Genomic DNA, 14,288 nt, shown 5'->3' on the forward strand with positions numbered 1-14,288 from the left:
GATCAGGAGGAGTGTGTGTACACCATGAGATTGGCGTATTGTTTGTTCCAAACAATGGCGGCTATGGCAAAAATGCCAGGTTTGAGGCGTCAGAGAGCGAGTTCATAATCCGGTGTGTATCCACATGTTTGCTACTTCCACTTTTTTATAAACAGTCTTTGATAAATAGCAATATTTGCTGAGCCATACAGCACCTATGAAATTGATATGATTTGATTGATTTGCTACCATGTGCTGGCAGGTCATTCTTTGCACAGGATAGCAGCCCTGTGTATCGCACTGATGTCAGGAGGAGTAATTGGGACCTGCAAAGTTAACATAGAAATAGGTTTTCTATCTGTAATGCTATCTAGCACCTTGAGACAAATACATGTGTGTATTCCACGTGTAAGCAGGAGGTAAAGAAAATGTGTAAGCAGCAGGTGAATTTTTTAAATACCTGATTTCCAAACAGGTTGAAACCATTGATTGCCTCCAGAGCAGCTTTAGCCAGGCCCACCGAGCTGCAGAGAGAAAAAAACACAGTCACATAACATACAGTAACCAGCATCCCTGACAACCATGCTCTTCAGGGCTGATTTGAAATAATGTTTTGTAAATACTTGTAGGCAGTGGAGGGAACAATAAGTATCATTCAAATGCCAGAGGCCAACCAAAAAAAAAAAAACATGAAGTCACTCGGATCTTAAACTGCTATCTGTAAGGATTCAATAAAGCTGAACACTCCACAGACTGCAGTGTAGATAATGGATCACTTTAATAAAAACTTTGCACTGAATTTCACACTGGCTGGCTACTATGATTGCAATGCAGAGTAAATGTGAATCAATTTCACTGTCATTTTGCTTCCTTTTCTACCCTGCCAAGATTTTCTGAGGAAAGCAGAGGGTGTGGGGATTGCAGGGAACTTGGGGAGGACTGGCTGGAGATCTGCTGACATATCAAAATGCATTCAATACCATTAGAGAAGCCAGAATCGATGCTGAGAATAAAGATGTCTGGCTTATTCAGCCTGAAGAGAAGCTCTGATAAAGCTACTTCTGTATCACAAACACATCAAAATAGCCAGGAGTGTTCAGCCAGGCTGTCAGCACCTCATGCAGAGATAGAGGAAATCTGATCCTTGGTAAAAAAAAAAGAAACAGGAAGTTAAGAAAGTGATGCTGGAAAGAAAACCTGAAAAGCAAGATGACGCAACACTTTCAGATGTCAGTTGGAGATATAGAGTGGTATGATGAAAATGTTGCTGTAGACTCTTGGCTCATGAATTCATACTGTAGACTGCACATCAATATTCTGTGAGTATTACAGTAACTGTGTTTTAAAGAGGAGTTCACAGGACAGTTAAGGTCACAGTGGGTGAAGTGCTTATGAGTGCTTGAGGCTAGCCACAACTGGTGTCATCCCAGTTGACCCCCATCTAAGAAGCCTGTTTTTACAGCAAAATTCCACACGTTCACAGCCATGGATTCTCCCTCTGAGTTTATAATCCACATGGTTTTCTCTGAGTTTTTTCACCAGCCTGTTTCAGTTAAACCCCTTTGCTGGACACATAATATCAGGACTTTGAGAAGTCTCTGCCCTGTTGGTTATTTTGTTTAATACATTTTTCATCCATTCTGCACTTTGGTCTTCTTTTTTGTGTATCATCAGAACGTCACAAGTTTACTTCCTTAGCAACTTACATTTTATCAATAAGGCTAAACTGTTTAAATATATTAAGGCTTAAATGTATGCATAATCAAAGGCATTGCTGCATCATATGGCAGTCAGCTTTAAACAATCATTGAATTTGAATTATCCGGCAAACGCAAAAGGATGTTTCTACAGCCAACCTTGGTACCCTCAGCCCTCTTATAGCCAACCTCTCATCCAAATATGATTACTTTGGGCTTCACCTTGAAAACATTTTTTCTATTGATGGCAAGAAAGCCTGGAAAGGGCTTCAAACAAATCAATTTAAATACAATTAGGGTGGCTATACATTCTTCATGTATAGTCCATATGTAGGACCAGCCGTTATTGAAATTATTGGTAGTTGTTAATGCTCTTTTGCAAAGTCATATTTTGGTTAACATCCTAGTCTGGAGTCTCTGGATGTCTAGGGCCGATTTGCCTGTTTGGCCCAATTTGTGAATGCTAACTGAATAATATTTATAACAATGGGCCCTATCGTTCAAACCTGCTTCACCTCAGCCCTGCACTAGCTAAAAGCTGAGGGAAAGGCTATCATCAAGTTATCCATAACACACTCTCTCTGATACACACAGACACAGACACCCATACAGAAACGCACCTGCCCGACCAGGGATTCGACCAGGAGGCTAGGCAACAGCACCAACCACTGCGCCACCATGCAGGAATAGTCTAAGTGGATTAAAGTCTAATCCATGCATGGACACAATTTTTACAGTGACCTGTGTGTAATTGCTGCATTTTGGGGGGCACAATGTTTGGAGGGCAGGTACATTTGTTTCCCCAAGCCCAATTTATTTGTGAAGAAAGACTGAAATCTACCATGTAAATAGCAACACTCTGACTCTTAGAGGAAATGAGAGCAGACACAATGATCAGTTTGGCTCGTGGTATGTCCAAAACACACTTTGGAATAATCAAGGGACTTAATCCAACCTTTTTGCCCTCTGTGCCTCACACAGAATGTGTGCCACTTAACTTAAAATGTGGCCCTAATTTACTTTGCACTTAGCGCTCTCGACCATGTGTTTTGGATCAGTTAAATAGGACCCAATATGTCAATATGATAAGAATGGTAAAGATTGATATACATCACAGCTAATTCAGACTCTGATGATTTTAATTTGCACTGTTGTCAGGAAATGTATTCATGTTGAAATGTTAAGGAACTTAAAAGCCCAGTCTTGTTTGTTATAATTCAAATAAAATCACATTTTATTCAGTTAGTTGAGATATTTATAGAAATCCTGATACATAAAAGATTAGACAAGCAATCCTAAATAACACAGCTCCAGCCTACTCATTTTACTGAGTGTGATCATAAACATGAGGCAGAAGCAGATAAAATGACTCATTTAATTTGAAATGGACGAATGAATAGTCTGCCAAAAAACACATCCTCTCCTGTTCATTTCCAAAAAGCCTTTTCTGTGCCCGCTGGCAATCCATGACTAGAAATGACTGTTCAATTTGATCATTTGGACAGATCTTGTTTACCACTTTGAATCTGCCCCTGCTGTACTTTATTGTTTGCATACAGCATGTTAAATGGTATTACACAACTACATGTATAAGCTAGTTTAGTAATTGTGGGAATCCTAAGCATGACCTTAGGGAAAGGAAATACAAAAAGCTTAAGACACAGTGCTGCTGCTTCGCATCTGTTATCTTTTCTCGAGGACATCTTGGCAAGCTGCTGCCAATAGCCTTGGATTGTTGGAGGAAGAAAAAAAAAAACAAGCTTCCCAGAGATAAGAAAAAGAAGAAATTGAGGATCTTTATCAAGACACTGAGGAAGGGGAAGGGGAGAGAGATGCCACTCCGACCTTGGATGATAAACCAGTTTGGAGCGCATTACAAAAATAATCACTTCAATCTGAATTCACTGGCTAAGAACAGCACAGGTGTCCAAAGTGGTCCAAAATCCTTATCTTCATAGCAGGTATTAGTCCAGACTGTTGATTTATGATGATTTTCCTCAGTACAAGTTAGATGAGCACAAATTCCTTTGTTGAACTCAGGAGCTCAGGTGTAAATTGTATATGCTTTAAAATCGACACACTGAGCTGAAGTCCACCTTATCAGAGAAGTTCCAAAAATCAGATCTGTCATAATATTATAATATATAATATTATTGACCATATTTAATTTTTATAATGAAATATGGTGTTAGGATAGAGCAACTTTGTAATGTTAAAAAGTAGTTTAATCATATTTAGTTAACCTGTACCTTACTGGCATATTCTGGATTAACAGATTTCTCCTTTTCAGACAAGTTTTAAGAAAACCAAGCCAGAAGAAAAAGCTTCACACATCAACTTCAAAGGACAGGTGCTTAGGAGAGAAGTAAGAAGAAGCTCACAAAATTGAGTTGCCAGAATCCTGCACACTGTCCAACTTGCAAAAAAAAAATAAAAAATTGCAATGTTTCAGTGTTAGACCTTCATCAGGCAAACATTTTGCAAAAGCAAGCTGACATTTGCTCCTCTCACTGATACACTCCTGACATTTTCACATCATTTTTGGACACCCGGGCCTGAATATTTTCAGGAACTTGCCATCCACACATGCACCTCACAGAGGGAGACTTGCTCTGTCACATGCACTCTCATGACTCAAAATACACAGTTTGGTTTGACTGGGTAGCACTTAAGTGGTAGGAGTCCTCAGCAATGGTGACTGTTAATATCTCTACAACATGGCATTTGTGCAATTCAAACACAGCAGTACAACTGAGGTGCACATGAAGAATCTGAAGCAGCAAAACTCTGCTGAACATAAACATCATAATTCTGCCCAAACTACGTGTTAGCGTATCAGCTCAACTCAATTTTTTACTGATATTTCAAGAGGCTGGACGGAAAAACTTTGTTTAAAGTCAGGGTGAACACTTTCCACTGTTTGCACCAAGTGGCAACCTCCGGTCTAAAAATATGAGTCCAATGCGGAAGTGTTAAAAACTGCAGTTCATCAAGGATCCGCTTGAGGCTGGCTCCGGAAGTACCGGAAAACCACATACACACCAATTAAAAAAAAGACGATCTTTACAGCAGAAATAAACATGTTTAAAGCCTGGTACAAAAGACGAGTGTAGTCTGGATAGCTCATTTCTTGATCGACACACACTGTACAGGGGGTGAATTTTTTCATAACGCTGTGATTTCGAAGATATTGAGATTACGAGTCTTCCAATGAGAGGCACAGCTGACTTGATTGACAGGCGGGAACACTGTAGCTGTTGGATAGGAGACTTAAAGCCTGCCTCTTTACGTCACAATCGCTCGACAGCAGCAATATGGCTGCTGCCGGCAATTGGCCTCAAAACAGCACTTCAAAAAGAAATGGGTGATGTCATGGATACTATGTACATTATTTATACAGTCTATGGTTTGCACTCACAAATGCAGCAATGTGTGAAAAGGGCCACAGACAAAAAAGAGGATGATTAGAGTAAAAAAAAAAAAAGGAAAGAAAAGATAGGAAAGATATGCCTTAGTTTAAAGAGCTTACTGGACCTCTTTGTGGCTACAGTCAACATCATGTGTTGGATTTTATAATACATAAAAATGTCTTAAACACAGAGCTACATAGAGCTAAAATAGAGTAATGTGTTGCTCTATAATAAATACAAAGCATACACTTAATGTGCAACAGATTATTTCCACTGACAGAGAGAGAGGGAGGGACATTTCCCATTACTGTTAAACATTCAGAAACGGGCAATCAAATTTTGGACACATCTAAATTTAAGCCCAAAAGACTCACTTCAATATAAAGCACTAAAAACCCAAGAGCTGAACCCTGAAAACTGTCCCCTTAGTCAGCTGGTGAGGAAGCTAATCAGCCAGACTCCCATCAGCACTGATCCAAAACACAACCAAATTAAACTCATCACGAAGCACTCCAAAGATCTGTATTTAGAACACTGGCGAAACCAAACAAAGACCCAAAGTAGAATTAATTGTTATTTGACCCTAAACCGTGGTTATAAATTATCTGAATATCTGTATAGTGTTAGAGATACAAAACAAAGACGTATCCTGACCAAATATAGGCTGAGTGACCACCAGCTAGCTATAGAGACAGGGAGATACAGGCAGACATGGCTGCCCAGAGAGGAGCATCTATGTGCTCACTGCTCTACAGGGGACATAGAGACAGAGAATCACTTCTTCCTCCACTGCAGCAAGTTCTCTTTACTAAGAGATGCCCACTACAGGGACATTAAAATGGTACCAAACTTCCCAACATGAACCCCAGAAGAGAAACTGTCAGTTCTCCTGGGGGAAGGGTCAGCAGCTCCTCTGGCTGCTAAATATGTATCTGCCTGTCAAAGCCTGACGGACGCACCATCCCATGGTTTTGATTTTGGGTGGAGGTTTTGTGAGCGTGCCGCATCAGGTGAGAACATTGAGATACGCTGTATAGGTGACACCATCGTTCATTAATGCATATAAAATATGTAATATATGTAATAGATGGTTGATATGTATGTGATGAATATAATATGTAATGAATATGGTGTGTGATTAATGTATATATGGTGAGTGTAGTGTGTTGTGAATATATAATGTATTGTATGAATTTATGTGCTTTGGCAATAACATCTCTTTGTTTGTGCCAATAAAGCAAATTTGAAATGAAAAAATGTAATTGAATTGACAGCAGGGTGTGAACTTAACAAATTGAGTCAGTGTTTATAAGATATTTACAGGGAGCAGATTTATTTACAGAGGTCTTCATCTCAGCACCACAAACAGAGCATGTGATTAAAACCTTAATAAAAGCTTCATGATGAATATCATTGTTTCTCTAGCGCTCTTTTTTTGGGTGTAATTGCAGAAGGGTCTGCAGTTTTGGCTGCCGAATGCTTGCTTGTTGCTCAGCTTGTGTTAAGATTGGGGTCAGGTTTCGTTTTACCCAGAGCCAGATCACAACAAATGTCTTCCCATCTCCACATTGAAATGACTGGATGATTAAAACATGCACTCAGAAAGAGTTAGTGTAGCAATGAGCCAGGCTGATGCTTATTTCAACTCACTAGCAAAATGAATCTTCTGGGTGTATGATGCAGTGAAAAAAGTGGTGATATGGTTTAAATTTCTGAGGAAGTAGTTGGCAGGAACACTTTTAATGTACACTCATTATGTAAGGTAAAATATTAGACACATGAGGGCTGATATAAGGCTTTAGAATCTTGTCTGGAAAAAGGAAGCCATGTTTTTTTAAGACTCAATCTGACTAAATTATAAGCTAGATGCAGCTCTAAGAAATATTTAACATTCTTTGCTGCGGGACTGTTTGTAAAATCAATCTTTTGGTAAAACTTTCCCTGTAGCACTTTTTATACTGTAGTTAAATGAGCTGAGCTGATGGCAGACAAACAAGGAAGATAGCTTAAGTGTTATGGGTGTTGTAAATCCTCTAACTCCATTACAATGAAAAGAAGGCTGGCTGCAAATGTAAGACACTTGATTTCTGCATTTTTCATTTGTAAATACCAACATACAAACCCCACGGAGTGTGCTCTCTTTTAGCATATTATTTGTGTGTTGCTGACCTTGAATGCAGCTCAGTGCTGCCGTTGTTGTATTTGCTGCCTCTCTCCCACATGCCGTAGTCAGGAACCCTGTAGGCTCTCTCAACGCAGAAAACCAGGTTCTGGATGAAGGAAACCTGCACACACAACACACACACACATCAAATACAGGAAGGCCAGGGACAGTAGGAATGGATGCAACATAGACAGCTGCACACACACACACGCAGGCAGTCAAAGACCCAGGGCTGCAGGAAGTAAACATGCTCTGAGACACACAAACACAGAGTGTACATAATTTAAGCTGCAGCTACACCTGCACACATTAATTTGTGACCTTTGATATTGATCTGGTGTGAGGTATAACACTCTCCTTCTCATTATAAAGGTTACAAAAGTGGATGAGAAAGCTGATCTCTCATCAGTCCACAAGGACAGAATCACCCTGAAGCTACAGACAAAGTGTAATTAGGTATTTAAGTGTTGCAGTATGTGGCGCTGTAGTTTAACAGAGCATGACACCACACTGAATGGAGACATTTCCCAGCATCCATTCAGAGACAAATTTCAATAATGAGTGTGTTGCCTTTTCATTACAGACTCTTAAAGCTCATCCACAATGTCCTTGAGTTCATAGCCAAACAATCGGGTGGCCTTGATATACTGAGGTTCACAGAGTTACACAGTTTTTTTTTACTTGTTCTTCATTTGGCAAACACTGGCAGAGGAGAGAGACACTGTTTCTCAGAGAGAGACATGTCAAAATCAATAGGTACCCCATGAAAAAAAAAATGAAAAGAGAGAGACATAAAATGTGTGATGCCTTTAAGGGTTTGAATCATTAAAAAGGCCCAAAAGTAGCAAGTGCATGTGTGTGTGCGTGCACTTGACTGATTGGAGATTTAATCTGAAATGACAAAGCGGGGGAGAGAAAAAGAGAGAGAGTGGAGGAGAGGAAGATGGAGAGAAGCAGATACAACCTGTGTAGGACTTAAATAGGCCAGCATGTGAAGCAGGGCAGGGAGAGGGGGAGCGAGGCAGCCGAGGCTAAGGAGTAGAGAAAGGTGTTTGCTGCTTTTCTCGTTTGGGGTTTTTATGAGCGGAGTGATTAACGAGAGGGACTTTTTAGTATCTTAATGGTATCTTAATGAATGTTACTGCCCACCGGCCAAACAAGCATCTCTGTCTCCATGACGAAATACAACCGGCCCTGCAATTCAGTCTTTTCTTTTCACTCAATCACACAGGTACACTTTCAGAAGTGTTTCATGTGTCCTGTCGCTTTTCACGAAGCACACACTAGTTGATGTGAAAAAAACACACACATAGGCTAATGAGATGCTCTATTTCATGCTGCATGAAACTGAAAATGGCATCTGGAAGGAGGTCGATAGTGCATCTTCTCAGAGGACACGCCTCAGCCTTTCTATACTACCTCAAGAAAAAATACTGCATTGCAGCTTCCAGCTCAGTCAAGTAAATGCCGGCTGACTTCACAAGCACTGACAGCTAGCAACAAGCCATCAAATGATAACCCAATTATGTGATTAGCCTGAATGAAATAGTTTTTAAATGGTATTCAGTGAGGAAATCCTGCTGCACACTGGATCTGATGTTTATTAGTAGAAGGATGAGAGAGGGGCAGACTGCTTCAGCTTGAATTACACATCCTAATAAGCAGTGTTTAAACATGCAAATTAAAGCTGCTGCACAAACAGGACTGCACTCATAAAGAAGTTATATTGTCAATTTGTTTGCCATCAGCAATGAGAAATGGAAAAATGAGAGGTAATTAGGGAGGGTTTTCTGTAAACAAAGTGCACACACTAATTGGTTGGTGGCAAAACGTTTCTCCATGTCCTCACTTTCTTAAGATAAGCACGATCTAGTAAACAAATGGATTCTCTTACCGGCAGCACAAATTTCCCCGCTCTGTGGCAGTAAGTAAAACTGTGAATGAGCTCACTATAAAAACTAACAGAATTAATGAAGTTCCAACTGCTCCTCAGGGCCACACAATAAACAGCACAGTGTGTAAGCTCAACAGCCAAGTCGCCTCACTGTTTTATTACGAGCCAAACATGAGAAGAAAAAAAAAGAGCAGTACCGGACAGATACATCAGACTCACAGGAAACCACTTGAAGCAGAGCTTTTAGTAATAGCTGTGTTGGTGCGCTGCCAAGTAAGATGTTACCGGTTCGATTCCCAGGAGGATATTTAAGCCTCTACAATGAAATCATCTAAATGTTCCCTTTGAAAGTCAATTGAGCGGCTCAGGAAAAATATAAATGTGAGCCAAGCTATAAAAGTGAGAAACTGCCCCCCTGTCCTGAGTTTGTAGTCTGAACTAGGATCTTTGCCGAGAATTTAAGGAGCAGACAACTGACTTTAGAGTCCCTTTAGTTTCACTAAACACAAGTTGTTTGTGTATTCAGAAGGTAAAATCACCCAGTTGTTAGAGCTAAAAAACAACACAAGGTACCATAATCTTTTTTAAAATGGAAGTAAGCTGTTCGGTTTAAAACAGAATGACCATGCCTGCAGACTATAAAAGGCAAAAAACGTTCTTGTAAACATAAAAACTAATTTAAGTTGCTTTGAAAGATGTTCCTGTAGACTATATCAACACACCTTACATGTTTCAGATCAAACGCATATTCCTTCGAATCATGTGCAGAGAAACAAGACTATAAACTACTATAAGCTTAGCTGGCAGCTATTTAAAAATGCACTTGTAATTAGCAATATCATAGTAGTACATACTGATCATGCTAGCACATTAATCTTTACATGCTGATGTTTACGAGATTAGGTGTTTATCACTGTCTACTTTTAAAATTAGCACATCAAATGAGGGGCGAATGAACTTAACACAAATATTGAATCTCACTTGTGTGTCTAAGATTAGCAGAAATTCTTCCTTCATTTGTAGTTTAAAGGACTGTTAAACAACTAATGATGCACGTGGGATGTAAACAGAAGTCTGACATGGGTGGGCGTGAATTCCTTTGACAGAAAGCTGTTTTCAACCCAAGTAATAATGTTAGAATCTCTTTCAATCTTACACAACCTAAGATCTGTAAATGAGAATTGGTTTTCAATTGACTTACCTGGTAAAATAAAGGTAAAATACAATTTAAAAAATATTTTGCTAAACCATAGAAATTAGTTTTTGTCTAATCCTAACAAAACTGTGGATGTTTAACAACATCAAACATTTACCACAAGCAGGAATCATCTGTTGTGTCTGTCCTGTTTCTACAGGAGCTCAGAAAAGACAAACAGAGCACTGGCTTGACCAAATCATGGTTGTGTTGATCCTCTGATTTTTTAGGAGGGAAATGTAAAGGACAGTCCTAAAATGTGCAAATTCCTTTTAGGATTATGAATTATTGGCCTTTTCAGAAGTGTGTCCTATGTTTCTGATCTGATCTGTGGTTGTGATACTTTTTTTAAATTACAATATAGAGAAATATTACATCTTGTGGATATTTTAACGTTAGTAGTCTCCATAGATATGGTTAGTGAAGAAAGAGAGTGTATTGAATGATATTCATGTGTCACACCTAGGTGAATCAGTGCTCCAGTTGGGCCACCCTTGTTAAAAATGTCTGGTTCCTACCTTGCAATCAGCAACCTCACACTGCCACTAAATCTAAATAAATACTAAATACTGTAATTTTGACAGGTTTTCTGTCACCCAAAAAAATCTCTAAAATCATGTTTAATGAAATAAACTTCAGATCCATACGGTATGCATTGTTTAGAGTAAAAAAGAACCTTCACAAAATGTATTATACTATCATCTATTTCAGATAATGACGTTATTTCAAACCACCTGAGGCTTAAACTGAAAATTGATTTCAGATTGTGGATTAGCCAGAAAATATCAGAGCAATAAACAGGACAGGGCTTAAATCCCTGATGTTCTGGATCGATCTCCTTGGCAGTGGTTTCAGAGTGTAGCTTACCTCATCGGTGTTGTAAATGATCTGCAGACCAGAGCAGATCATCTCCACCAGGTACAGCAGGAACAGAGAAACAGCATCGATCTGCACAAACACAGAGCAAGGGGAGAGTGGAATAGATATTATTTGAAAAACAACTGTCACTTGTACACTGTGGGATATTTGCTAATTTGTCAATAGAATTGTTTGATTCATCTTAAGGAGTACAGATTGAGATGTAAGCTTTATTATAGCTAATAAGCTGTTGGCATTGGGAGGGTGTCATCAATAACACAATTTGCTTCATAAGTAAGGAGACAGACAAGAAATCAAAGCAAAGCCATAAATATAAAGTACCTGTTTAACAATGGGATTTAGTTAGGATCAATTCATTTTACTGAAGCTAGTTCATGATTATTTTTTATCTGTCAAAATATTTATTTATACTGGGACATTTTCCTCCAAGAAAAATGGAGGTGTTTACTCTGAGTGTCCTTGATTAAAGCTCCTGTGATGAGTTTTTGACTGCTTATGAAACAGAATCAAATTCAAAAGTGATGCCTTTTTATACCTACAGAAGCAAAGAGCTTTCAGCAACAAGATTCACAGCAGAGGGGTAGATATTTGCCCTGATAATTGACAGTAGGCTGCAGAAAAGCCTTTTTTTTTACCTTATCAAAGCCAAGCCACTTTGAGTTATGTTTGACTGTAAAAAGACAGCATGGGGAGAAACATTACCCACACATGTACTGGATGGGATCAGCACAGATATAAAAAGGTATCACTTTCTCCACAGGGGACGACTAATAGTCACAAACAGGAAGTTTGCCTCAAAACTACAATTCCCAGAATCATAACTATTTTTAATCAATGCTGCTGAGAATAAAACTGCTTGGTCAGTCAAAATGTCTAATTTCAAGGTTTCATCCTCCTCATCTTTTCACATCTTCAGCAGACTGGTCAAAATTAAATTCACTGTTTGCTGACACATTATCTTACACATCTCAGGACAGTCCTGTATGTTAAGAAGTAAAGAATAGAAAGCATACATGCTGCTGTTCACCTACATGCCAAAGATTGTATGCTATATCTACATACGATTAGCAAAGATATGCAAGATTGCCTGATGTTCTTTTTTTTATTAGCAGACTCATGGGTTCATTTTGTCAGAATTTCTTAATTTTAGCACAATATGTTAACCTTTCCCATTTGGAGGCTGTAAATCAGTAGGAGTCGGTCATTTCTTAAACTGAAGGTTTCCATGTTTTGGTCTGGTCTCAGTTTTCTTTTAGTGATTACCTGTTTTACTTTCCAGATTTCCCTTGCGTTTCAGTCTTGTTTCCTCCCTGTGTATTCTGTTTGTTATAAGTTGACCTCCTTGTGGTTTTAGTGTTTCATGTCTTGTGTCTTCCCTGTGTGGGAAGAGTTTCCTGTTTTATTTTTGTAGTTTTTGCTCCCTGTGTTTCTGGTTTAGTTCTACTTCCTGTGTTTTCCCTCCCTTTTGATTGTCTTTACCTGTGCCTAGTTGTCCTCAGCTGTGTCTCATACTTATTACCCAGTGTGTATATAATCTCTGTGTTTCCTCCCTTCTGTGCCGGTTCATTGTATGCTGTGTTACGTTGTGTCGTGTTCTATGGTATGTTTTCTTACCTGCAAGTCTTCCTCGTGTTTCCTGTGGATTTAGTTTTCTTAAGTAAGTTTTGTTTCATCTGTTGGTTTGTGTTTATTAAATCTGTTTTAATCTAAGTCTGCATCTTGGGTCCTTGTCTTCGTTTTTTTCGAACCGTGACAAAAGTTGGCATTTCAATCTCAGCTCCCACAGGCCACATGCTGAAGTATATTTTGGCAAGACAGGAACCCCAAATTGCACCCATTGACAAAGCCAAGGCATGTGAATGCATATGAATAAAATAAATAAATACTGATGAGCACTTTACATTGGACCCTCGGCTATCCCTGTGAATATGAGTAAATGTGACATGTAGCGTAAAGACACTTTAAGTGGTCAGAATACTGGATACTAGTGTGGATTTTGGCGACCCCTGTGGACAAAGAGGTTCATCTTATCTCTCTGCTGATTTTTCAGTATATATGCAAGTCCTGTTATTTTATCATCCTGCTATCATTTAGCAGTTTAGTACGTTAAACACTGCAAGTCCTAGTGTAGGAACACTGACAAAAGGCTGATATGGCAGGGTGCTGATAATTTCCTCGATTGCGAATAACTACACAAAAAGGATCAGTCTTCTGTCTGATAGTGTCTTTTGCTTACCAGTCATAATATAGACATCTATCAACATTTCTGTTTCATATGCAGCTAAAAACTCCTCACAGTAGCTTAGAGACAATTTCAACAGACATATAAAACAATGCACATTTTTCAATAATTCTAAAATATTGTGCTTTAGGTCTCGATGCTGACAATTTTAACCATTCATATTTTTTGTAAATCTTTGCTTGTGAAATTCCCTTGATTTGTTGGAAGATAATTGTTCACCATTTCACAACTTCGCCTCACTTATTGAAGAGCTCTTTCTGCCTCGTGAGGCTTTTTTCTTGTCATGTTTTTTTTCTGTTTTGATTTTCTATCTCACTTGACATATTGGCCACCAATCACTGTTAATGAAGTCTCCATCCAGTAACACACCTAATTGACCTTTGTCAATATCATTGATGGAAGAATAAGTTGTTTTAGTGCCGGTTTAATGCACATTCACCTCTGAGTCAAATGAGTCAAGTCAATGCTACAGCTGTCCCCATGTGCCGAGCAGAGGAACAGAGGAAAGACACTTTGAATGGGTATTTTAAAATGACACTGCAACATTTAGACCTGTACATGCACTGTTTAATTTGATGACATAATTGTTCATTTCTCTTTAGCAAAATTCATATACCATAGATTTTTTTTAAACTACAGCAAGCTGAATTTATTTCAGATTTCAGCATCATATAATGTCACAGACTTGTGATGGGATAGAGCTCGATTGACTTTGTAACATGCAATTACACCTATGTCTTTAGCTCTTGAAAGCATGAGTCTTTCTGAACTGCTAGTAATACAAATGCATGTATAAACATTAGTGAAAACTTATTCTGTTATTCACTT

At 38.8% G+C, this 14,288-nt stretch overlaps 1 protein-coding gene across 1 annotated transcript in view; it reads right to left on the bottom strand.

Annotated features, from left to right (window-relative positions):
* The window catches only part of phkb (phosphorylase kinase, beta), a 168,133-nt gene that overhangs the window by 113,435 nt on the left and 40,410 nt on the right, over positions 1-14,288 (bottom strand). The window contains exons 7-9 of the mRNA XM_034680805.1: positions 11,207-11,287; positions 7,256-7,371; positions 440-503 (exon numbers count right to left, since the gene is read on the bottom strand). Of these exons, the coding sequence (XP_034536696.1) occupies positions 440-503; positions 7,256-7,371; positions 11,207-11,287 (261 nt within the window). The remainder of the gene's footprint in view (positions 1-439; positions 504-7,255; positions 7,372-11,206; positions 11,288-14,288) is intronic.

Source organism: Notolabrus celidotus, chromosome 3 (assembly GCF_009762535.1).
Source record: "Notolabrus celidotus isolate fNotCel1 chromosome 3, fNotCel1.pri, whole genome shotgun sequence".
Taxonomy (NCBI): Eukaryota; Metazoa; Chordata; class Actinopteri; order Labriformes; family Labridae; genus Notolabrus; species Notolabrus celidotus.